At 41.9% G+C, this 24,753-nt stretch overlaps 2 protein-coding genes across 2 annotated transcripts in view; both read left to right on the top strand.

Moving 5' to 3' along the window:
• Positions 1 to 10,917, top strand: part of Dbt (dihydrolipoamide branched chain transacylase E2) — a 46,597-nt gene extending 35,680 nt beyond the window's left edge. The window contains exons 7-11 of the mRNA XM_013031396.1: positions 1,679 to 1,761; positions 2,468 to 2,545; positions 4,179 to 4,370; positions 4,488 to 4,559; positions 10,440 to 10,917. Coding sequence (XP_012886850.1) covers positions 1,679 to 1,761; positions 2,468 to 2,545; positions 4,179 to 4,370; positions 4,488 to 4,559; positions 10,440 to 10,607 — 593 coding nt within the window. The 3' untranslated portion in view covers positions 10,608 to 10,917. The remainder of the gene's footprint in view (positions 1 to 1,678; positions 1,762 to 2,467; positions 2,546 to 4,178; positions 4,371 to 4,487; positions 4,560 to 10,439) is intronic.
• Positions 10,918 to 19,152: 8,235 nt separating this feature from the next.
• Lrrc39 (leucine rich repeat containing 39) overlaps positions 19,153 to 24,753 on the top strand; it is a 19,330-nt gene continuing 13,729 nt past the window's right edge. Inside the window, exons 1-2 of the mRNA XM_013031432.1 lie at positions 19,153 to 19,347; positions 24,244 to 24,349. Coding sequence (XP_012886886.1) covers positions 19,235 to 19,347; positions 24,244 to 24,349 — 219 coding nt within the window. The 5' untranslated portion in view covers positions 19,153 to 19,234. The remainder of the gene's footprint in view (positions 19,348 to 24,243; positions 24,350 to 24,753) is intronic.

Here is a 24,753-nt window from a genome sequence, read left to right on the forward strand (position 1 = left end):
TATTATCTTTAATAGTTATACAAAGGAGTTGCCACTTAAAGCAGTGCATGAACACAATTCATCTTGGTGAGTGTCACCTCTTCACACAAATAGATTTTAATCAGAATAATCCCCTTGATTACTCTCTTTCCTCATCCCTGGAATATCTTTTATTGTTATTTGCCTTCAATGCACCAATCTGAATGAAATAAATCTGTACTATGAAAATAAAATTTAGGACATTTTTTCTGAACTAGCATACAAATTTTAAGAACATTTATAAAATTCTACAAAAGGACCAGGTACAATGGCTCATGCTTATAATCCCAACTATTCAGGAGGATCAAGAATCTAGGCCAACCCAGGCAAAATGTTAATAAAAACTTATTCAAAACAAAAGCCAGACATGGTAATGTGTGCCTTGATCCCAGCTAATGGGAGGCACAGATAGGAGGATCTTGGTCTGAGGCCCTGAACAAAAAAATGTGAGACCCTCCCTATCTGAAAAAAATGAAAGCAAAAAGAGAGCTGCGGTGGTAGACTACTGGACTGGCCCAGCAAATCGCAAAGCCCTAAGTTCAAACTCCCAGTACCACCAATAAAGAAATAAGTATTGCACGGGGAAAAACAACCTAATCCTTGGGCTCTTGTATTTTCTTTTTTAAATCTTTGTGTTGCTCTCATAACACTTCCGTGTGACCCTTGATTTTGTACATAAAGAAGCTTCCAAGTCATGTAATTAAAGATTTGTAACATGTCTTTTCATTGTATTTGCATTCCACTGTTTTACTTTCTCAACTCTAGCCTAACAAAACCCAGGAAAGAAAGCCCTCTGTGTAGTCAGAGCTTTTTCCCTTGCTTTTTATTTGTCAGTTATGGGGCTTAGACCCAGGGCCTGGGCGCTGCCCCTGAGCTGTTGTTGCTCAAGGCTAGAGCTCCACTTTGAACCACAGCTCCATTTACGGTTTTCTGATGGAAGAGAAGAGTCTCACAGACATTCCTGCCCAGGCTGGGTTTGAACCACGATCCTCAGATCTCCTCAGCCTCCTAAGTAGCTAGGATTACAGGTGTGTCACCAGCGCCCGGCTTCCCTTCTCTTAACTGAAGGATTTTATTTCATTTTTCTTGTCCAGACCTCTGACCCACAGACAAAACTAACTACACACAAAGAGTAAAGAACTCTTTTTTTTTTTGCTTTGTGCTAATACCTGGGGCTTGAACTCAGGGCTGCTGTCTCTTAGCTTTCTTTCTCTCTCTCTCTCTCTCTCTCTCTCTGAGCTAGCATTCTACCACTTGAGGCACGCCTCTACTTTTGGATTTTTTTCCTGGTTAATTAGAAGTAAGAGTCTCCTAGACTTTCCTGTCCAGGCTGAATCTCAGATCTCAGGCTCCTGAGTAATTAGGATTGCAGACATGATTGCAGACATGAGCTGCAAGCTGCAAGCTAAAGAACTTTTCATGGGACTAGACCAGGGCTTTGGGGTGCGCGGATCCTTTGAAGCATTTTTGTCTTACAATCTTCTAAATTTCATATGAGGCATGACCGCTGAATGCAATGTGCAAACCTTGTTTGTGAGGTCTATGAATGGACAGAAAACCTATCAAGACCGTTTTGTGCTAGGGAAACAGGAAAATCAGCACACGATGGGAAGGAGAGGAGTGATCGTAAGGAAAACCACAAGGAATGGGGGGCTCTGAGCAACACACAGAGGAAGGAAGGAAGACTCAGGTCCTAAAGCCCAAGGGGACCAGCTCTGCGCGTCACTTGGCCAAGGGCACCAGGTAGAACACGATTCCTTTTCGATCAGGGCACTTAGAAATCCTTGTCCTTGATGTACTTTCTGCTCAGGGAAAAAACTTTCCTCTAGTTTTCTATTTTAATCACTAATGTGCTTTTGAACTGCTGGTTGCTTCTCAGAAATTCCACCCCACCCCCCTACCCCCGCCCCGGTCTTGAACTCAGGATCTGAACACGGTCCCTGAACTTCTTTTGCTCAAGGCTGGCACTCTACCACTTGAGCTACGATTCCACTTCCAGTTTTTTGGAGGTTCATTGGATATGAGAGTCACAGATTTTCCTTCTTAGACAGGCTCTGAACCTTCGATTCTCAGATCTCAGCTTCTTGAGTAGCTAGGAAGACAGGCATGAGTGAGCCACCAGAGCCTGCCTCTCATAGAAATCTGAAGACTGTATGAAATAAAGGAAATCACTCAGAACTGAGACGTTTCCTTTGGAATTTTGACAGTTTAAATAGTTAACTTTGATGTTTACAAGCTGACTACCTTATCCTTAAATGATCAAGGTGACCTAATTGTATCTTGGTTGTTGGTAACAAAGGAAGTAATATACCTAGGAACCTGGAATCTTAAATTAAACTCAACATAAATAAGAGTTCTCCCCCTCTCTCCTTTATACCTCTTTTTTTCCTGGAATCCTGTATTTTTCCTGAGTTGTTGTGCTAACACTGTGTTCTCTTCTGATACACAGGCTGCTTCTTTGGGATTGCTGCAGTTCCCCATCCTTAATGCTTCTGTGGATGAAAACTGCCAGAATATAATATACAAGGTGGGCTATCTGTTATAAAAATAGTTATTATAAATAGAAGATGGTACAAATGTTTATAGGCTAGAGATACTTCCATCATACTTCAAGTCATAATCTTTTTTTTTCATTTTGTCAGCTGTGGGACTTGAACTCTGGGTCTTGGACGCTGCCCTTGAGCTTTTCCACACAAGGCTAGCACTCTACCACTTTGAACCACAATGCCACTTCCAGTTCTCTAGTGGCTAATTGGAGATAAGAGTCTCACAGACTTTTCTGCCTCGGCTGGCTTTGAACCGTGATCCTTATATCTCAGCCTCCTGAGTAGGCAGGATTACAGGTGTAAGCCACCAGTGCCCAGCCTTAGCATAACATTTTATAGATATTGGTACAGGTGTATCTTACACATCTACCAGCATAAACTTATCTAAAAAAAAAAAATCTAAGCCAAGCAATAGTGGCTCACACCTGTAATCCTAGCTACTCAGGAGGCTGAGATCTGAGGATTATGGTTCAAAGCCAGCCCAGGCAAGAAAGTCCGTGATACTCTTATCTTCAACAAACCACCAGAAAACTGGAAGTGGCACTGTAGCTCAAGTGGTACAGTGCTAGCTTTCCTTTTAATTTTGATTTTATTTTATTTTGTCAGTCGTGGGGCCTGAACTCTGGGCCTGGGTGCTGTTCCTCAGCTCTTCAGCTCAAGGCTAGCACCCTACCACTTGAGCCACAGCACCACTTTCATCTTTTTCTGCTTATGTGGTGCTGAGAAATCGAACCCAGGGCCTCATGCATGCAAGACAAGCACTCTACCACTAGGCCACCCTTCCAGCCCCTTTAATTTTTTAAATGAATAAATTAATTTTTTGTATGTATGCTGATCTTGAACTCAGCATCTAGGCACTACCTCTGAGCATTTTTTATTTTTAGTTTTATTTTTTGCTTCAGACTAGTTTGCTCTACCATTTGAGCCAGATCTCCATTTCCTGCTTTTTGGTGATTAATTGGAGATATGAGTCTCATGGGCTTTCCTGCCTATGCTTGCTTTAAACTACAATTCTTAGATCTCAGCCTCTGAGTACCTAGGATCACAGGTGAGAGCCACTGGAGCCTGGCTTAAAAATTATTTTAGAAGTATTTCTTTAAACCCTGTCTATTCTGGTGAAAATAGTTTTATTATTTATTTATTAGTTTGGGTTTTTTTGGGGGGGTGAGGGTGGGAAGGGGCTGGTCCTGGGTTTTGAATTCAGCTTTATATGTTCTCACTTGGCTTTTTTTGCTCAAGGCTGGTGCTCTACCACTCGAATCACACCTCTGCTTCTAGATTTTTGCTGATTAACTGGAGATAGTCTCACAGACTTTCCTGCCTATGCTGACTTTGAACTGAGATCCTCAGACCTCAATCTGCTAAGTAGCTAGGATTCTAGATGTGAGCCACTAGCACCTGGCTTTCTTTATATTTTTGATTTTGGTATTTTTGAGATAAGGTCTTGCTATATAGGTAGCTGTCTTGTTTCAGCTTGCCAAGGGCTGGAATTACAGGTGTACACTGCCACGCCTGGCTTAGTGAAAATGATGAATGTATATCCTTTTTATTATTATTTGTGAAATAAATCATATATATGTATATATATATATATATTTTTTTTTTTCCTTTTAGGCGTCTCATAACATTGGGATAGCGATGGATACTGAGCAGGGCTTGATCGTCCCTAATGTGAAAAATATTCAGGTCCGCTCTGTATTTGAGATTGCTGCAGAGCTGACCCGCTTACAGAAATTGGGTTCATCAGGTCAGCTCAGCACCCCAGACCTCACTGGAGGGACATTTACTCTTTCCAACATAGGATCGGTGAGTTGACATGCTCAGATTCATAAGTCATCACTTCTAACTATATGATCAGTTAAAAATAGAGCCATTTTTGCGGTATGTGTCCTGAAAGCCTCCTATCTCTGCTCTTCTTTGAAGATTGGTGGTACCTATGCCAAACCAGTGATTCTGCCCCCCGAAGTAGCCATTGGGGCCCTTGGATCGATTAAGGTATGTGTAGTAAGTAATTAAGAGCCATTTAAGTAGGTTGCAGAAATTGAACTCCAAGAAGATGAATCATTTCTTCTAAGGTTTTTCCCCTGGCTTGTTAAGTTTGAGTTTGTGGATCTGGCGCAGTAAGTCAGATGTTTCTTCTGGAGAGCTCCACCAGCAATTGTGGTAGCTGCCTGTCCATACAGGCATCACCATAAATTCAGCCAGTCTGCTTCTATCAAAATATATTGGGCTGGAGGATGATTCGAGTGGTAGGGCACCTGGCTTAATAAGCATGAGGCCCTAAGTTCAAATGTTTTGGTGCTGGTCTTAGGGCTTGAACTGAGGGCCTGGGTGCTGTGCTAGAGATGGAGTCTAACAAATTTTTCTGTGGAGGGTGGCTTTGAACCTCCATCCTCCAGATCTTAGTCTCCTGAGTAGCTCAGATTACAAGTGTGAGATATCAGCAACCAGCATGAACTTTTTACTTTCTAGTAAATAACAATTTGGATTGGTTTACTATTATTATTAGGCATTCTGAAATTTTTAAAAGAAATGCTTTTCTGCCAGGTGCTAGTGGCACATGCCACTGAGGATCACAGTTCAAAGTCAGCCCAGGCAGGAAAGTCTGTGAGATTCCTATTTCCAAATAACTACCCAAAAAGCCAGATGTAGAAGTGTGACTCAAATGTTCGAGTGCCAGCCTTGAGTAAAAAAGCTCAGGGACAACATTCAAGTCCCAAGACTGGTACACACACACACACACACACACACACACACACGAAAACCAGTAAAAAGCCAGGCCAGAGGCATGGCTCAAGTGGTAGAGCACCAGTCAAGCAAGCAAATTGGACATGAATCCCTTAATTCAAACCCAGAGCAACCAAAAAGAAAAGAAAAATACAATTTAGAACTTTTTTTTCCCCTCAAACTTTACTCATGCTCAAGAATCATTGCAAGAGCTGGTCACAAGCGCAGAGTGCTTGTTTTTGGAGGCAGAGTCCCCAAAATTTATAGTTAGAGCAAGAACCCAGGTGATTCCCACAAAGGCGTTGTACCACCATGTTTCCAGAGACTCTGGATTAAAACTAGGGTGCAGCTGGGTGCAGGTGGCTCACACCTGTAATCCTAGCAGTTCAGGAGGGTGAGATCTAAGGATCATAGTTCAAAGCCAGCCTGGGCAGGAAAGATTATGAGACTCTTTAGATCCGATTAACTGGCAAAAAGCTGGAAGTGGAGCTGTGGCTCAAGTGGGAGAGCACTAGCCTTGAGCACAAACGCTCAGGGACAATGCCCAGGCCCTGATTTCAGATCTGGCACCAAAAATCAAAACAACAACAACAACAAAAAAAAACAAAGCAAACAAAACAACTGGGGTGTAATGATTCTTATCTAGAACTGTACATTTAAACCATCTGGAACTTAAATTGTGTTCATTGGCTAATCTCACGCCAGCTGATCAGAATTTGTAGAAATGGGCCTTGAGTTTCCAACTAACTCAGGGCTGAGAAACCCCTCATGCCACTTTCATTGTGCTGTCATTTTATGTTACTGTTACCACTTTGGCCTTGGTTAACCTTTCTTCAGCTCTGTGGTTGTGATGTTTCCACATTGAACATATCTGTTACTGTCTTCATGTGATTTGGGGGGGCAGGGAGGGGGGTGGTTTTTTTTCGGTGTCAGTCCTGGGGCTTAAATTTAGGGCCCATCTACTGTCCCTGACCTTTTTTGCTCAAGGTTAGTCTTCTACCACTTCTACACTTCCAGCTTTTTGTTGGTTAATTGGAGATAAGAGACTCATGGACTTTCCTGCCTGAGCTGGCTTCAAACTGAGATCCTCAGATCTCCGCCTCCTGAGTAGCTAGGGTTACAGGCCTGAGCCATTGGCGCCCGGCTTCCATGTGTTTCTTACTTCACATGGCAACTCAACCTTTCACAGATGGAAGTGGCATTATGGTTCAAGTGATAGAATACTAGATAGCTTTGAGCAAAAAAAGCAGCTCAGGGACAAAACCCAGCCCTGAGTTCAAGCCCCAGGAGCAGCAAAAACAGCAACAACTTTCACAGACACTATCCTTGAACCCCTCTCTGATTGGCTTTCTAGCAGATGGTTCTAGCTAGTATGTTATCTGCTTCTGTTTCTCTCCCTCCTCCCCCCCCCTCTCATTTTTTTTTTTCCTTTTTTGTGCAGGTACTAGGCATTGAACTCAGGCCTTAGTGCTGTTCCTTAGCATTTTCACTCGACTGAAGCTCTACTACTTGAGCCACACTTCTACTTCTGGCTTTTTTTTTTTTTTTAATTGAGTAACTGAAGATAAAGTCTTATAGACTTTGCTCCTGGGCTGGCTTTGAACCTTGATCTTCAGATCTCAACTTCCTGAGTAGCTAGGATTCCAGGTGTGAGTCACCTGTAGTTGGGGGTGAGTGAGGGTGTAGAGAAGGGCAGGGGACAGAGAGACAGGACTCTAGAGTTTGACACCACCTCCTTGCTCTTGCTACCTCTGGATCCATTCCCCCAGCCCTTTTTATTTTGGTTATGTTTTGAGATGGAGTCTGCGTTCTGCCCAGGCTAGCCTGGACCGCAATCTTATTTCCATTTCCCACCTAGTAAGGATGCTGTTCAGCTTTTCGCTGATTAAGATGAGGTCTCATGAACTTTTTTTTTTTTTTTTTGGTTCGGTCGTGGGGCCTGAACTCTGAGCCTGGGCGCTGTCCCTCGGCTCTTCAGCTCAAGGCTAGCGCTGTACTACTTGAGCCACAGCGCCACTTCCAGCTTTTTTCTTTTTTGCTTATGTGGTGCTGAGGAATCGAACCCAGGGCCTCATGCATGCAAGGCATGCGCTCTACCACTCTACCGCTCTACCACTGAGCCACCTTCCCAGCCCAGGTCTAGCCCAGGCTAGCCTCAAACCACAATTCTCCCAATCTCTACTGCTGCAGTAGCTGTGAGTCCCCTCAGCTGTCTCCTCCCTCTTCTTAAAGTCCGCTTGATCTTCTGGCAAACAGAGAAGGTAGAGAAAAAAAGGAAATGGCTTGTTCTTTGCCAACCAGGTGTTGTCTCTGGGTGGTAATTGCTCCGTTACTTAATTCTGTTTCCAACCACAAGTCAGCATTTGATGACTCACCAAAGTTTGGCTTCCTGGTTTCCAAACTGTCAAACGGATTTGATAAAGTTTGGTTTTTACTTTTCCTTTAAGCTATTTCCTTCTAAATGAGTTGTCTGTAACATATATGTATATTTACCTATACAGTTTGGCAATATATATACACATAGATATACATAGATGTGTGTGTATGTATATACTGTTAGGTTTTTAAAAAGAGGTAGCCGAGTAAGAACAGCACCAGCACGCACGTGGTATTCAGGTAAGGGGTAGGTTTATTCAGTAGACCTGCTGGGACCAGGGTTGGCACTCCACGTGGCTGGGAAAGGCCTGGGAATGAGAGAGAGTTGGGAAGAGAGGAAAGAGAGAGAAAAGAGCCAGAAAAGAGCAGAGAGAGGGGTAAGAACAGTAGCACTCACGTGGTATTCAGGTAAGGGGTAGACCTGCTGGGACCAGGCAAGGTTTGTACTCCACGTGGCTGGGAAAGAGAGAGAGCAAGAAAAGAACAGAGAGAGAGCTAGAATAGAACAGAGAGAGCAAGAAAAGAGCAGCAAGAGCAAGAGAGCAGAAAAGAAGAGCAAGAGAGCATCTGGGCCTGGGCTAGGCCTTATGTAGGGTATGGGCGGGGAAAGGTGTGGCCACATCAAATTCGGATGTGACCTCAGTGGATGCAGATGTGACCTCTTCCAGGTGACCCAGTTGCCTAGGTAAGGCAGGTACTGGGTGGAGACTTTGCTGAGGAGGGTGGAGTCTGCTTGCCATCCAGGAGCGGACCTTACATATACATATATACATATGTATATAGAGAGAGCAAGAGAAACATAATATGAACTTTACGTTCTTTCACGGTCTGGCACGGCCATCCCCATTGATCATGCGTAAAGCTGCACTCTGTACCCCCAACCAGCAAACCCCGCTTCGTCTTCCTCGCAACTCCTCTGTACTTCCCGTCTCTGCTTTTGACTATGCTGGTACTTCATAAAAGTGGAATCATACATTTGTCCCCTTATGTCTTTGTTAATGTCTCTTAGCATATTTTCAAAATTCATGGTATAGGTTGGATCGTCATTTCATTTGTTTGTGAAAGCTAAATAATATTCTATTAAGTATACTGTGTTTTTGTTTTTGTGTTGTGCTGGTACTGGGGCTTGAACTCAGGGCCTGTGTAATCCATGTTTGGCTTTATTAGTCCATCTGTCTGAGTATTTCGGTTCATATTTTTCCAGCATCTAGGAATACTGCCGCATGAACAGCAGTCTACAAGTACCTGCTTAACAGATGTTTTAATCATTTCACCCATGATTTCTTTTTTTTCTTTTTCTCCTTTTTTTCCTTTGGCTTCAGGCAAAATAAGTTTTCATCTGTTAATTATTACTGTTTGTATAGTTTTGCCAATTTGGGTATATTTGTGTGTGTGTGTGTGTGTGTGTGTGTGTGTGTGTGTGTTTACAGATCTAAGACACCACTTATTTTTAAAATAAGTTTTTTATTGTGAAAATACTGTACAGAGGGGTTACAGTTACATGAGCAAGGTAATGAATACATTTCTTTTCCAGCATTGTTGCCTCCTCCCTTGTTTTTCCCCTACCATCCCTTCCCTCCCACGTCCTCAACTACTCTCCCCCCATGATTTCTTTAAGATATGAAGTATGGTTTTTCTTTTCTTTCTTAAATGCTTGTGTGTGTGTGTATGTGTGTGTGTACACATGTGCGTGTGCTTGTGTGGCAGTATTCAGGCTTGAACTAGGCCTAAATTCTTGCTTTGCTTTTTCTTTGCTGGGCCTGGGTACTATCCCTGAGCTGCTTTTGCTCAAGGCAAGTACTCTACCACTTGAGCCACAGCACCACTTCCAGCTTTTTTTAGTAGTTTATTGGAGATAAGAGTTTCACAGAGTTTCTTGTACGGGCTGGCTTTGAACTGCTATCTTCAGATCTCAGCCTCCTGAGTAGCTAGGATTTACAAGCGTGAGCCACCAGCATCTGGCTTACTTACCTTTTTCTATACAAGGCTGGCATTCTACAACTTGAGCCAGACCTCTGCTTCCAGCTTTTTGCTGGTTAATTGAAGAGCCTCATGGATTTTTTTTTTTTGTCTCAACTGGCTTTGACATTGATCCTCAGGTCTCAGCCTCTCGAGTAGCTAGGACTGCAGGAATGAACCACCAGTGCTGGACTGAAGCACATTTCTTAGAACAGTCTTCATTATGATCTAATATAACCTCTATTTGATAAAGACAAATATTATTTAATTCCTCCCTCTTTTTGTCTCATCTCTGCTTTGCTCTCTTCTTTTTGTTATAAATTATAAGCTTTCTCCCCCACCCCACCCTCCACTGAGACCATGCCTTCCTCCAACACTCCGGTCTTGTTCTGGTCTTGTCCCTCCCATGTCTTGCTTCGGGCATCTACACAGTCTGTTCTCTCATTGTCTTCAGTGAGGAGCCTTAGTATCTTAAGTGTTTTAATATCCTAAGTGTGTGTCTCCCTAGAGTCTATAATAGTACTTAGCACATAGCGGGTGCCCATTAAAAATGGTTAAATACTTGATCTCTGAGATGACATTTCATATAAGCATGGAAACTATGGGACAGGAGGCACCATGGAGAAACTGACAGCTTGGGATCTGTCCTCCAGGTGGGAGAAATGGGAGCTAGCATTTTCAGAAGCCACAAGAGCCGCCCCCTTCCTCTCTGTAGGGCAGAGGGTTTGCCCAAGCTACACCATTGTCATCTGATCCTAAGCTTCTGAGTGGGTGAAAGTTCATTCCTTGTTTCTTGGCTCACCTTGTTTCTAGGCTCTTCCCCGATTTAACCAGAAAGGAGAAGTCTATAAAGCACACATAGTCAACGTGAGCTGGTCAGCTGATCATCGAATTATTGACGGCGCTACCATGTCTCGCTTCTCCAACTTGTGGAAGTCCTACTTAGAAAACCCAGCTTTGATGCTACTAGATCTAAAATGAACACTTGTAAGACATCTTTGAACTTCCAAAGAAGATGCAAAGCCTAGCTGTGCCAAGCTCATATTCTTCACTACAATTTGTACCATAAATGACTTGTATTATGCGATTGGGGTTCTAATGCACAATAGCACTGTTCTATGAGACTTTTGTGGAAAATGAATAATGGTGGGCTGGTTCCTATGTGTTTTCCCGTTTTATAGGTCAGAGTGTGGCTCCTTAATATGGTGCGGAGGTCTGTGTCAAGGTCAAGAAAACAAAATTAAAGCTGGGAATGTGGCTTAGTGGTAGAATGCTTGCTTAGCATGTACGAAGCCCTGGGTTCAATTCCTCAGTGCCATATAAACAGAAAAAACTGGAAGTGGCACCATGGCTCAAGTGGTAGAGCGCTTGCCTTGAGCAAAAAGAAGCTTAGGGACAGTGCCCAGGCCCTGAGTTCAAGCCCCAGGACTGGCAAAAAAGAAAACAAAATTACTGTTACTAGGAGACAAGTGACTATATGCATACAGTATTTGCTATTTCTTTTGTACTGAATAACTGATTCTTTCTGAAGCTTTTAAATTATATTTAGTTGGAAAATGAATACACATACAGAAATATTTTTCATTTCCCTACAATCATGTGAACTGTTTCATAAAATAAGTGCAATTATCCTGATCTTTTAAGATACCCTGCAGTCTATTGTGGATCGTCTGTAAATGTTTTATTCTGAAAATTTGACATCTTTTTTCAAGAGAAATTATAGCCTGGTTTTAATTGTAATTTTATAACCAGTAAGGTGTTAAATATGTTGGTTTTAGAATTTTAGCAATGCTTCTGCATTTTGTTGGAAAGCACTTAGCCTTTACAAAGTCACTCGTGATAGGGAGGTACTTTAAAGGTAGCAGCTACTATATTTAATTTACTTCTTAATTTTCTGGATCTTCAGCTAAAAAAAATAGGAATTTTCTGAAGAGGAGATAAAGGGAAATCATGGACAGAAAAATGAAATAATAAATTTTATATAGAAATGAAGACTTCACATGATCACTTTGTTAAAGATTCACTTTAATCAGAAATACCGTCAGAGCCAGGCGCCAGTGGCTCATGCCTATAATCCTAGCTACTCAGGAGGCTGAGATCTGAGGATCTCAGTTCAAAGTCAGCCTGGGCATGAGACTCTTATCTCCAATAAACCACTAGAAAACCGGAAGTGGCACTGTGGCTCAAGTGATAGAGCGCTTGCCTTGAGCTGAAGAGTTGAGGGACAGCGCTCAGGCCCAGAGTTCAAGCCCCATAACCTTAAAAAAAAAAAAAAGACCGTCAGGCTTGGAGGCATGGCAAGCTGTAGAGCACCTGCCTAGCAACTGAGAAGTGCTGAATTCAAATCCTAATGCCACTAACATTCTATGTGTGTGTGTATATAAATGTATATGTAACATCAAGATGAATCTATTTAAGCTGGTTAACCATGGCTTTTGTCCGTACTCCTAGCTACTCAGGAGGCTGAGACCTGAGGATTATGGTTTAAAGCCAACCTGGACAGAAAAGTCCATAACACTATCTCCAATTAACCACAAAAAGGCTAGAAGTGGAGCTGTGGCTCAAAGGATAAAGTGGAAAAGCCAAGGACTATGCCCAGGCCCTGAGTTCAGGCTTCAATACTGGCATTTAAAAACAACAACTGGGCACCAGTGCTTCATGCCTGTAATCCTAGCTGTTCAGGAGGCTAAGATCTGAGGGTCGAGATTTGAAGCCAGCCCAGGCAGAAAAGTTCACAAGACTCTTATATCCAGTAAATTACTCAGAAAAAAAACAAGTGTCACTATGACTCAAGTAGTAAAGTGTTAGCCTTCAGCACAGAGGCTCAGGGACAGTGCCCAGGCCCAGAGTTCAAGCCCCAGCACGGGCCAAAAAAGAAAGAAGAGTAGTCCTGGGCTCGAGGTTGTATACAACTTGTTCAGTTGAAGACTACATGCCAAAATTAGTTGTTCAAATGAAATTTTGTGACAAAACTCTTTTTTTTTTCAAAATGGGAATGCAAAAACCAGTGAGCTGTTTATGGTGGCTCACATTTGTAATCCTAATTTTAAGGGAAGATTGCTATTTGAGGTCAATCCATGGAGAAAGTTTGTGAGAATACTCCTTTTCAACCAATAAATTCTAGGCATCTGATGGAGGCATAGAATAATAGTGTGTGTGTGTGTGTGTGTGTGTGTGTGTGTGTGTGTGTGTGTATCATATTTTCTTGATCCATTCATCTACTGAGGGGCATCTGGGGTTGGTTCCATATCTTAGCTATGGTGATTAATGCTGCGATAAACCTGGTTGTGCTGGTAGCTTTAGTATGACCTTGTTTGTGATCATTTGGGTAAATGCCCAAAAGAGGGGTTGCTGAGCTCTATGTGGAGTCTTTTGAGGAACCTCCATACTGCTTTCCAAAGTGGTTGAACAAGTATACAATCCCACCAACAATGCAGTATTGTTCCCTTTTGGCCACATCCCCTCCAGCATCTTTTGTTACTAGATTTCTTGATGATAGCCATTCTAACTGGAGTGAGGTGGAATCTCAATGTTGTCTTTATTTCCATTTCTTTTATGGCTAGAGAAATTGAGCATTTCATGATGTGCACCTCACATTTCTTCTATGTGGCACATATAAATAGGCGCACAGTCCAGGCTAGAGGAAAAGAAGTCACTACTTGGAAAATAACAAAAGCAAAAGGGACTGGAGGTGGTGATACAAGTGGTAAAGCAGCTGCCTAATAAGCTCTGATTGGCCCTGATTTCAAAGCCTAGTACCTCATAAATAAACAGATGCTGGGTTATGGCACATAGGGCTGTAATTCATCCTGCAGGAGACTTATGAATGAGTTCCTGTCTTGATTTTCAGAGGTGCCTGTAATCCTTGTTACTGACATCAGAAGGATGGTGGTCCTTGGCCAGCCTGGGCAGAAAAGTTCACAAGACTCCATCTCAATGGAAGTAAGCTCAGTGAGGTGGCATCAGCCCTCATCACAGAGATGACCCGCATATAAGTAGATTAGGTCCTGGTGCACACCTATCCAGGAAGCCAGAAACGTACCCGAGACAGCTCAGCAACAGAGTCCTGTCTCCTTAGTGTGGGAGTATTGAGTTCATACCCCAGTACTGCCAAAGGAAGAAAGATAAGGATAGAAAATCAGATGGTATGGAGTCTTATAAACAAAATAAAACATAACATATAATCTTGTAACTGTTACCTTTTTATGTATTGACCTGTATACATAGCTATTTGATATAAATGGAATTAGAGTCCACTGTCTACAGTTTGATTTTTTTTTCAATTTATATTCTGGGTAACTATGTCAATAAACAATTCCACATTACCATGCTTTTAAGTGACTGATAATATTCTATTGTTTGTATTTATTACACATTCAAAGGGAGATATATAGAGAATGGAATCAGTACTTCACGACCGAGCCCTCCCTGCCTGGTGTCTGCAGAGCTCAATCTCAGCCTAGGTTAGTCCCTGCAGAGTAGAACCAAAGGAGGAAGGAGCACAGTGACAACCAGCCCCGTGGGCCCTGGCCTTGCATTCCTGCCCTTGGATCCCTACCTTGCATCCCTCAGCCTTAGACCTCTGGCCTCATGGACTTCTGGAGTAGTTGAGCAGTTTCATTGTTAGATGTCTTGGCTGCATAAAGCACCCCACACACATCCAAGAGGGGAGGAAGAGTTCAATGCCAGAAAGACAGGCAGGCTGAGTCCATCAGACAGAGAGCAGCAGCTGCCATTAAGCTGGGGAGGAGTACTTATAGGGAGAAGCCTGCAGGAAAGATGGGAGACTGCACTGTGAGCAGGAGGCGGGGTTAGCATTGGTAGCCAGAGCCTGCCAGCCAGCCAGGCAGAACCTTGGCCACCCGAATGTCCAATGTTGGTCTCCAGGGGATGACTTCACCCCAGCCAACACTGATGAAGCGTCTCTTCAGGTCCCAGGGACCAAGCAAGAGAGTCCTTCACCCCGTGAGAGCAGCGGCTGGCAGAGGATCTGGCCTTCTCCCTGCGCCTCCATGGCTGGGCAGGAGCGGCTGAGTTTGACGCTCAGAACCAAAGAAGTCTCAGTGGAGGCCGAAACCCAGTTCAGGAGATAAACAATCTCCAACTTTGAATTTGGAGTGAGTTGTATGTAGAAATCTATTCATTCTCCATGCCTTTCTTCAGAGGGGGTTTACCCAAATTTGGAGATCAAGAAAGAGAAGACTGAGCCAGGCGCTGGTGCCCACACCTGTAATCCTACATACTCAGGAGGCTGAGATCTGAGGATCACAGTTGAAAGCCAGCCCAGGCAGGAAAATCTGTGAGACTCTTATTCCAATAAACCACCAGAAAACTGGAAGTAGAACTGTGGCCCAAAGTGGTAGAGCACTAGCCTTGAGTGGAGAAACTCAGGGACAGTGCCCAGGTCCTGAGTTCAAGCCTCAGGACCAACACACACAGGCACACACACACACACACACACACACACACACATACAAGAGCTCAAGCTAGATGCCAGTGACTCACGTCTGTAATCCTAGCTATTCAGGAGACTGAGATATGAGGGTTGTGATTCTAAAGCCAGCCCAGGCAAGAAAGTCTGTGAAACACTTCTCTCCAGTGAACCATCAAAAGGCCAGAAGTGTAGTTTTTGGCTCAAAAAGTAGAGTACCAGCTTTGATCTAAAAAGCTAAGGGTTAGCACCTAGGTCAGTTCAATTTAAATTTTTGTGAGGAAAAAGTATAGCTCAGATGTGCAAGACCCTGGATTCAATTCCTACTATAAAAAAAGAAAAAGAGAAAGAAGGAAAGAAAGAAAAAGGAGGGAAGGAAGGAGAAAGAAAAGAAACACAGAAAGAAGAAACTCAGAAGAAAAGGAGAAAAGAAAAAAGAATGACTGAGCAGAAGTTTGGGGTTCCTTCATTATCCACCTTTAACCACATGCTTACTTTTCCTTTCTCTGAAGTATGGGTACCTATAGGTCAGGTATTTCCAGGCCTCTCATTTACTAGATAGGGATTTTGTTTTATTTCTGTTTCCCTGCTTGAAATAGTGTCTACTATTTCCTAATGTTTCAGTCACACAAAGTACAAGGACTTTGAATAGGAATTCTTTTTTGGAGCTTAGAAGCAGTTGTGTCTGATCCTTTTATAGCACTCGTGAGATAGCATTTCACACGCATGTCCCTTATCAGTTGATCCTGTGCACCCGAGCCCCAAGGGATTCTTGCTATTCTCAGCCTTGTCCATGAGCTAAAATTAGAAGTCGGCTGACATTACATGTCACTGGGTTACAGCCTCCCTGAGGACTGTTGGCATTTGCAGCCACGCTGGAAACAAACAACAACAAAAATCACCCTGTAATCCATTCCTAGCTGATTGATCATTGCTGACTTTTGGCCATGCTAGCTTCAGCATCTACCAGCACTGGTAAGTATTTTTTACAACCATTTTTCTCTCTATTCACATACAGTTCACTGACGATGAATTTCCTGCATCTATAATTGCCAGAATGTACAACCAAACTTGAATGAGTCTTTTTTGGGGGCAAGGGGGATTGGGGTAAGGTAAGAGGAATGTCATACTTTTCCCTACAAGCAAGAAACATTACTCCTGAGCTTGTGTTTCTTTGGTCTTTTTTACCCCTCTGAAAAACTGATCTCTTGGATGTGCTACATGCTTTTCAATTACATGTCAATCAAAGTGAGACAGAGATCTTGTGTTAAAGGCTGGTTCTCTTCTGAGGGAAATCTGTCATCAAGGGAAAAGTAACAGATGACCGAAATTGAATGGCAAATGAGGAAACAAATCCACAAATGACTGAATTGTCATATATCTAGTAAAATACATAGACACATATAGGTAGTTGGGACTTTAAGAATATTTTTCATTATTTGTTATCTAAAGTATTTAAAATATCTAAAATATTTCAATATAGCTGAGAGTAGACATTATAAGGAATATGCCCAGGTAATTAGATTATTCATACATGTAATATCAAGGTTTTTGTTTTATCTTGACTTTGTGTGTGTATATGTATATGTATGTGTGTATATGTGTGCATATGTGTATGCCAGTACTATGACTTGAATTTAGGCCCTCATGTTCTTGTTTGGCTTTTATTATAAGTTCTCTTATATCTTCACAAAGCTATAGCCCTACTGTTACTGTCTTTCTTGGTTTATGTATATACATATATATATATATAAACACATGTGCACACATATACACACACACACACAACAGGGTTATACTATATTGAAGCTCAAATGATCCTTTGGTCTCAGCCTCTGCATAAGCTAAGATTTCAGACCTTTCCAACCACATTTGAAATTAAATTGTTTTGATATCAATATAAAATAGGATCTCGGTTTTACAAACAGATTTTACAACCCAAACACCCATTTATAAAATAGTTTCTCTTGTCTAGTCTATTGAGACCCAAGGTCAAGTCCCAGCCCCGAGAAATAAGCAAACAGCTAAAATGGTTTCTCTTCCATTTGAATCTCAGGGACTTTTTTTTAAAGTACCTTTTCCCATTTTAATGCATCTACAGTTAACAGGCAAAATATTAACTTCTGAATCAAAAACCTGTAGCAGAAACATCCAACTTAAAAGTGAAATATTTTATTGACCATGAAATTCAGAAAGAAAACTTTTTTTCCTCCTCATAATTCATCAAAACCACCTCCACCTCCTTCCTATAGGCCCAAAAGCACTGCATATGCTAAACTGTTCCTTGTCAGCATCCATACCACACTGGCTTATCTATGCAAATAAATTGTACATAGATGCTTCACCATATTCTTCCTTGTGCTACGGCCTGGCAATGACCAGCCATCAGTGCATAGGCTGGGAAATGAGTCATCAGGGACATTGTGGACTGATTAAGAGTTAACCAGACATCCTGGATCTGACAGTTGAGTGAGGACATTCATTCCATCTTTGTTCTTCTCCTTAGATGTTTGTATGATGCTGCTTTTAGGTTTGTCTTATGTAGCCCTTATTATTTTGAGGCATGAGATGAATTTGTGATTTTTTTGCCTTTAATTCGATTTACATATTGTATTCTATTTATGAATTTGCATCAGCTGAGCCATCTTTGCATCCTTGGAGTAAAACCACTTACTTGTGGTGCATGCATGACTTTTATAATGTGTTGTTGAGTTTGGTTTGCGAGTATTTTGTTGAGAATTTTTGTGTTCATGTTCATCAAGACTGTTGGTCTGAGCCAGGTGCCGGTGGCTCACACCTGTCATACTAGCTACTCAGGAAGCTGAGATCTGAGGATCCCAATTTGCAGCTAACCCAGGCAGGAAAATTCCTGAAACTCTTTTTTTGTTGTTGTTGGTTGTGGGACCTGAACTCTGGGCCTGGGCGCTGTCCCTCAGCTCTTCAGCTGTAGGCTAGTGTCTACCACTTGAGCCTCAGCCCCACTTCCTGCTTTTTCTGCTTATGTGGTGCTGAGGAATCGAACTGAGGGCCTCACACATGCAAGGCAAGCATCCTGAAACTCTTATTTCCAATTAACTTTCATTTTTTTGCTGGTTAATTGGTGATAAGATTCTTATAGACTTTCTTGCCTGGGCTGGCTTGGAACTACGAACCTCAGATCTCAGTCTCTGGGGTAGCTAGGATTACAGGCATGACCCACCAGTGCCTGGCCTCAATGAGTTTTGTTTTTTTTTAATGTCTCAAATATTCTTTTTTAAAAATTAATTTTATTATTATCATAAAGGTGATGCACAGCTGGATTATCAATTTATAAGTCAGAAAATAAGTACATTTATTTTTACATTTATTATTTTTTATATTTATTGTTTTTTTAAATTAAATTACTTGCTGAAAATGTGGGTAACTGTTACAAGATAGAGCCAAAATGTTTCCCAAAGTGATTTGTTCCCATAACTTCTATTAGTCACTGTACTAAAAATTCCACAAGTGTACATCTTCACCAATATCTTACTGTAGAAAAGGTTACCCCAGGGTGCTTATAATATGCACATCCCCACTACCAAATAATCCATGAAAGTATTTGAATTGTAATATTTTATATAAGGGTTTTAAGGGGAAATGTGGCATGTAAAATATGTACAATAGTCATAAGGTATGGTGGTGCATGCCTATAATACTGGTTACTTAGGAGGCTGATCTGAAAAGGACTGTTTGAATCTGTGAGTCTGGAACCAACCTGAGCAACATTGTGAGACCCTGTCTCCAAAACCAACCACTGGGCATTGCTGTGGCTCACACCTATAATTTGAAAGACTATCTACAGTGAAGCACCAAAAAGCCAGAAGTTGTATGACTTCATGTGGTAGAATCAGCCTTCAGTGAAAAAGCCAAGTGAGGGCACAAAGCCTTGAGTTCAAGCCCCAGTACCGGCAAAGAGAAAAACAAAGCCAAAAACCAATCCACCAACTGAACCAATGACATAGAATAGTTTCTGGAGCAGTGTTCAGTAATCATTATCTTTTATGATAATTATATCTATTATGATAATAAAGTATTCAATGAACATTCTTCTCACCCTCTGGTGCACCATTTATTAGGTCTTTTCTGAATGGCCCACTGTGATCCTGCTATTTAAAGCCTAATGAAGTTGACACCTTGCTGACAATGTGGAGAAATCATGACAGAGAACGTGGTTTGCACTGGGGCATTTCATGCTGCGAAGGAAGTTTGGGAAGAAAGAATAAAGAAACACAATGAAGATCTGAAGCGGGAGAAGGAATTTCAACAGAAGTATGCTATGACATGTTTGTTATTTTGAATTAGTTAATACTCAGAGTCTTGTCATTATGAAAGCTTATTTACTAAGTGCCAGGTATGAAGGTGTGGCTCAAGAAGTAGAGTGCCAGTCTTGATGAAAAAGTCAAATGAGAGCCAAGGCTTTGAGTTCAAGCCCCTCCACTGATTTTTTAAAAAGCATTTGTATGTGGAAATGGTGGTCATCCTCTGTCTTGTGGTAGGTACTGTGTATATTCACCGAAGTTTGAATAGTTATCATTCCCTCTCATTTTCAGGATTGTTTGTTCAGTATTATATTTTTTAGTATCTAAAATAAGAACTACTAGAAGCACGGGTCAAGTGGTAGAGCAGCTCCCTAGCAAATGAAAGGGCCTTAATCCCTAATCCAGTACCAGAAAAGAAGGAAGGAAGGAAGGAAGGAAGGGAGGGAGGGAGGGAGGGAGGGAGGAAGGAAGGGAGGAAGGGAGGAAGGAGGGAGAGAGAGAGGGAGGGAGGAAGGGGAAGTGGCATTTGCCAGTGGCTCATACCTATAGTCCTAGTTACCCAGAAAGCTGAGATACAAAAATGGAGCTTCACAGCCAGCCTGAACAGAAAAATCTTTAAAACTCTTATCTCCAATAAATCAGCAAAAAGTGGAAAGTAGGGGTGTGGTTGAAGTGGTAGAGGGCCAGCCATGAACAAAAAGAGTGCAAAAGCCCTAGTTCAAGCCCCAGTAACAGTGTGCATGCACACACACATGCACACACGCACATACACACACACACATGCACACACACAAACTGGTAGTAGAAGGTACTACAAATTTCTAGCTACTTGAATAGCTATAAGTTTGAGCTAGGACCTCTGAGGAACACCTGATTACCTGATTGGGGTTATATTTAAGGAGACTGGCTCTCATTTCCTCTGCCTCTTCTAGATCTTACTTACTTTCCTGATTGGTTGTCTTCAGAGTTTCCTACTGATTTTACAAGAATAGTCTGTTTTCTCCTAGATTCCACATGGTCCCCTACAATTCTCATTCATTAGGTGTTTGTTTGTTTTTTAATAGTAAATTTGGGGACTGGGAAGGTGACTCAGTGGTAGAGCGCTTGCCTCGCATGCATGAGGCCCTGGGTTCAATTCCTCAGCATCACATAAGCAGAAGAAGAAGAAAAAAAAGCCGGAAGTGGCGCTGTGGCTCAAGTGGTAGAGCGCTAGCCTTGAGCTGAAGAGCTGAGGGACAGCGCCCAGGCCCAGAGTTCAGGCCCCATGACTGGTAAAAAAAAAAAAAAGTAAATGTGTTAATTTCAGTTAGCAAGTCACAGAAACTTCAATATAAAAGGCCTAGGCAATTGAGAAGTAAGACAGCTCCAAAAGTAGAGCAGAACTTCCATGTTGGTAAAGTCAGCTTTGTTCTTACTTCCTACTGCCAATCCCAGGCTGCCAGCCAAGCATGTTCTCCTTTTTCATTCATCCATTCTTTTGTTTGGGCTGTAGTAGAATTAGAACTCAGGGCCTCTCACTTGCTTGACTGGTGCTCACCCAATCAGGCCATGCCTCCCATCTGACTTTCTGCTGATTATTTTGAAAGTGGATTCAGAGGATTTTTCTGCTTAGGCTTCCTTTGGATCTTGTTTTGGTCCTTTGGATCTCAGCCTCCTGAGTTAGTATGACAACTAAATCATTTCCAGAACTTGAGATGTTTCTCCGCTCCCTCTAGTGAACTTCTCCTTCAATGGCTAGAAATGGGTCATTTGTACACCCCAGGCAGAGAAATGGGATTGAAAACAAGATGCATTCCATGATTCCTTGGGGGTAGGGTAACAATTGGTTTTCTTTCACTAAAGAAAAAGGGAGAGTTGGTCATGGTGGCACATGCCTGTAATCTTAGCACTCTGGGAAGCTCAGGCAGGAAGATGGAGAGTTTGAAGCCAGCTTGGGCTATATAGTGAGACTTTGTCATAGATAAATAGATAGGTAGATAGATAGATAGATAGATAGATAGATAGATAGATAGATAGATAGATAGATAGATAGATAGATAGATAGATAGTCCAAATAAATAAAATAGGTGAAAGATTATTGATAAGCCACCATTTGCACCTGGTGAATGTTAAAAAAAAAAAAAGTTTAGATTCTGGGCCCTGCTGGCTCATGCCTGTAATCCTAGCTACTTCTGAGATTTGAGGATAGCAGTTGAGAACCCACCCAGGCAGGAAAGTGCATGAGACTCATATCTCCAACTAACCACCAATAAAGCTGGAAGTGAAGCTATGGTGGCTCCAGTGGTAGAGCACAAGCCTTGAACAGACAAAAGCTTAGGGACAGCATCTGGATGAGGAGAAAACATTCTTTCCATGCAAAGCCAACAAGCATGCAATCGCACTCCACCAAGTTAGACACTCTGGGCTCTATCTTACTTGCCCAACCATCCATGGTTTTCCATTCTTAAAGTCTGCCTCCTCCTTCACCTGCTGCCCAAAATAGATAGGCAACTGCCGCCATCACATGTATTTCCAGCCAGCAGGAAGTTGCCCTTCAAGGGAACTGAACACAATTCTGTAATAGTCCATTGGCAAAATGTCACACCACCTGTTTGTAGCTGCAAGAGAGAATGGCTAAATGTCTAGTGCCTAGTTAATTTAAAGGATTTTTTTCATAAAGAAACTTGCTATGCAGCCCAAGCTTGCCTCAAACTCTAATAGCCTCCCACCTCAGCCTTCTGGGTATATTAGGACTACAGGTATGTGATACTATGCCCACTAGAGGACCCATTATTGAGAAAGAGGCACAACAGATGTCAGAGGGTGATGAGTAGTCCTGGCTACATATAAATACTGTTATTTTTCTCCATTTAAAGTAGAAAAACCTAAGGGACAGGCCGAAGTGTCTTTTCAAGGATCGCATTGCCAGTAAATGCAGAACTGGTATTCACACCTTCATCTGACTCAGTAAACATTACATTCACCTAGGTCTTCAATGTCCTGACTTTCCCCTTTTATAAATAAAGCTACTCCTGTGAAATGTACTGCGTTTATATTGTCCCAATTACGATAGTTTTGAGTTTTAGAGAGTATTACAGTGGTGGAGAGGGACTGGACTCAACTCTGACTGCAACAAATAAATAAAAGGATGATTGCAGGCAGAGCAGGGGAGGGAGTGGGTGGAAATGCCCTGAAAGGAGTCAGATGGGGTTTCTGGCTGACATGGCAGATAAGATTATTGCTGAAGTAAAGTGGTTAGGGAGCAAAGCAAGGGATGCTCACCAAACTTGCTCAGTAAGATTCTTGCTCGCATTATATTCTACCAAGACAAAGAGGGTATCCCAAGCAGGGCCCATTAAGAGGGGTCTCAAAGGAAACAATCATCGTCATCAATTAAGAACCATTTTATTTAGCTGCTTGTCCTTGTAATGAAAGTAATGAATTTATACTGGAAGCTGGGAGCTCCTGCCTGTAATCTTAACTGTTTAGGAAGCTGAGATCTCACATTTATGATTTAAAATCAGCCTGGACAGGAAATTCCCTGAGACTGTAATGGAAATTAACTGCCAAAAAAGCCTGATGTGGAACTGTGGCTTAAGTCTGAAGTACTAGCCTCGAGCATAAAAGCACAGGGACAGTGTCCAGGCCCTGAGTTCAAGACTCAGGATTCAGGATCACAACAACAACAAAAAGGAGATTCATGATTGCTGAAGAAGGGGAAATATGAAAGTGAAGAATGACAGCTATGGATAGGTTTGGAGAGGATGAGTTTCTTTAAGTCAAAAGTAGTTTGGAATTACATAGTAATTAATTAAAACTATAAATATATCACAAACCCACCAGTATATGAATTGTATCTCAATAAGGCTATTGCAAATAAAATATATGGGGAATTATAATACTTTTCAAAAACTTAGAACCATGTTTAGCATGCCCAGAGCCCTGGGTTCTAGCTCAGCACCAAAATAGACAAATTAATTTTAAAAAGGCATGCTATCAGACTCAAGTCCATCTCTGAACTGCTTCAAAAGCCAATACTAGAGAGAAGAGGGGAAATAAATTAGTTCTAATCAAGGGCCCTGAAAAGATGTGGGACTATCATCTGCAAAATAAGAGCATCTTAGGGAACTGAGGAACGCAAAAGGGAGAGAAAGGAAGGTGGAAAGTAAGTAGGAAGATAACATACTAGACCCACACACATTACTCTGTGTCTGTCTGTGTGTGCGCGCGCTGGTGCATGCGTGCACACACGCACAGGTTCTGGGGCTTGAACTGAGTACCTGGTGCTATCCCTAAGTTCTTTTTTTTACTCGAAGCTAGGGCTCTACCATTTGAAATGCCGCTCCATTTTTGGCTTTTTGGTGGTTACTTGGTGATAAGAGTCTCACTGTTTAGGCTGGCATTAAACCAGGATCCTTAGGTCTTGGCCTCCAGAGTAGTCAGGATGTAAGTATTAGGTGTGAGCCACTGGCACCCATCTTATTTTTCTTCAAGCTAATCCTCCAAGTATTTTACATGTTTTGTGGAGTCAATTTGCAAGATGAATAGGTGAGAGGTTCTGCACATCTGGACATTCTCTGAATGTCTCCAGTTGTTGGAGGGTCTGTAAAACTAAAAGAAGGCAGTAGAGTCTTGCTTCGCATGATTGAGACTCTTGAGTTTCATCAGCTAACATCTTAATTATTTAGACACAGCTTGTCTTTATAATTTTGAATCCTGGGCAAAAGGAGAGGAAATAACCCCACAAAGGACAATTCCCAAAGGAGTGGGAGTTAATCCACTGTTACTTTGGGACATTTATGGTACTGATTGCTTTTATAATTATTGCAAAATCAATTCTGATATCCACACAACAGTGTGGATATGTCTATGTCAATAGCTGTCTATGTCAATACTTAGGAACTAAATTGATGTTCTGTTCTCCTAGACTAGTCCGGATTTGGGAAGAACGAGTAAGCTTAACAAAACTAAAAGAAAAGGTCACCAGAGAAGATGGAAGACTCGTTTTGAAGATAGAAAAAGAAGAATGGAAGGTAAACTCTAGAAAAGTAATTTCTGATTCTGCACTTTTTGTTCTTTGTTGGAGAGTTGAAAAGAGGAGCAATGTAATTAAGACTGCAATAGCTGTGTTCAGGTAGCTCACTCCTGTAATCCTAGCTATTTAGGAAGCTGAGGATCACAGTTAGTCAGCCTAGGCAGGAAAGTCTGTGAGACCCTTACCTCCAATTAACCAGCAAAAAGCCAGATATGGAGCTGTTGCTCCTGGTAGAGTGTTAGGTTTGGTAAAACTACTCCCAGGCTCTGAGTTCAAACCCCAGGCCTGGCAAAATAAAAAGATAAAAGACTGAAATAGCTACAAATTATGTTTATTGTACTGGGGATTGAACCCAGAACCCTCTACTGCTGAACCATGCCTCTAGACCTTCCTTCTTTCTTT

This window comes from Dipodomys ordii, unplaced genomic scaffold (assembly GCF_000151885.1).
Source record: "Dipodomys ordii isolate 6190 unplaced genomic scaffold, Dord_2.0 Scaffold139, whole genome shotgun sequence".
Classification (NCBI taxonomy): Eukaryota; Metazoa; Chordata; class Mammalia; order Rodentia; family Heteromyidae; genus Dipodomys; species Dipodomys ordii.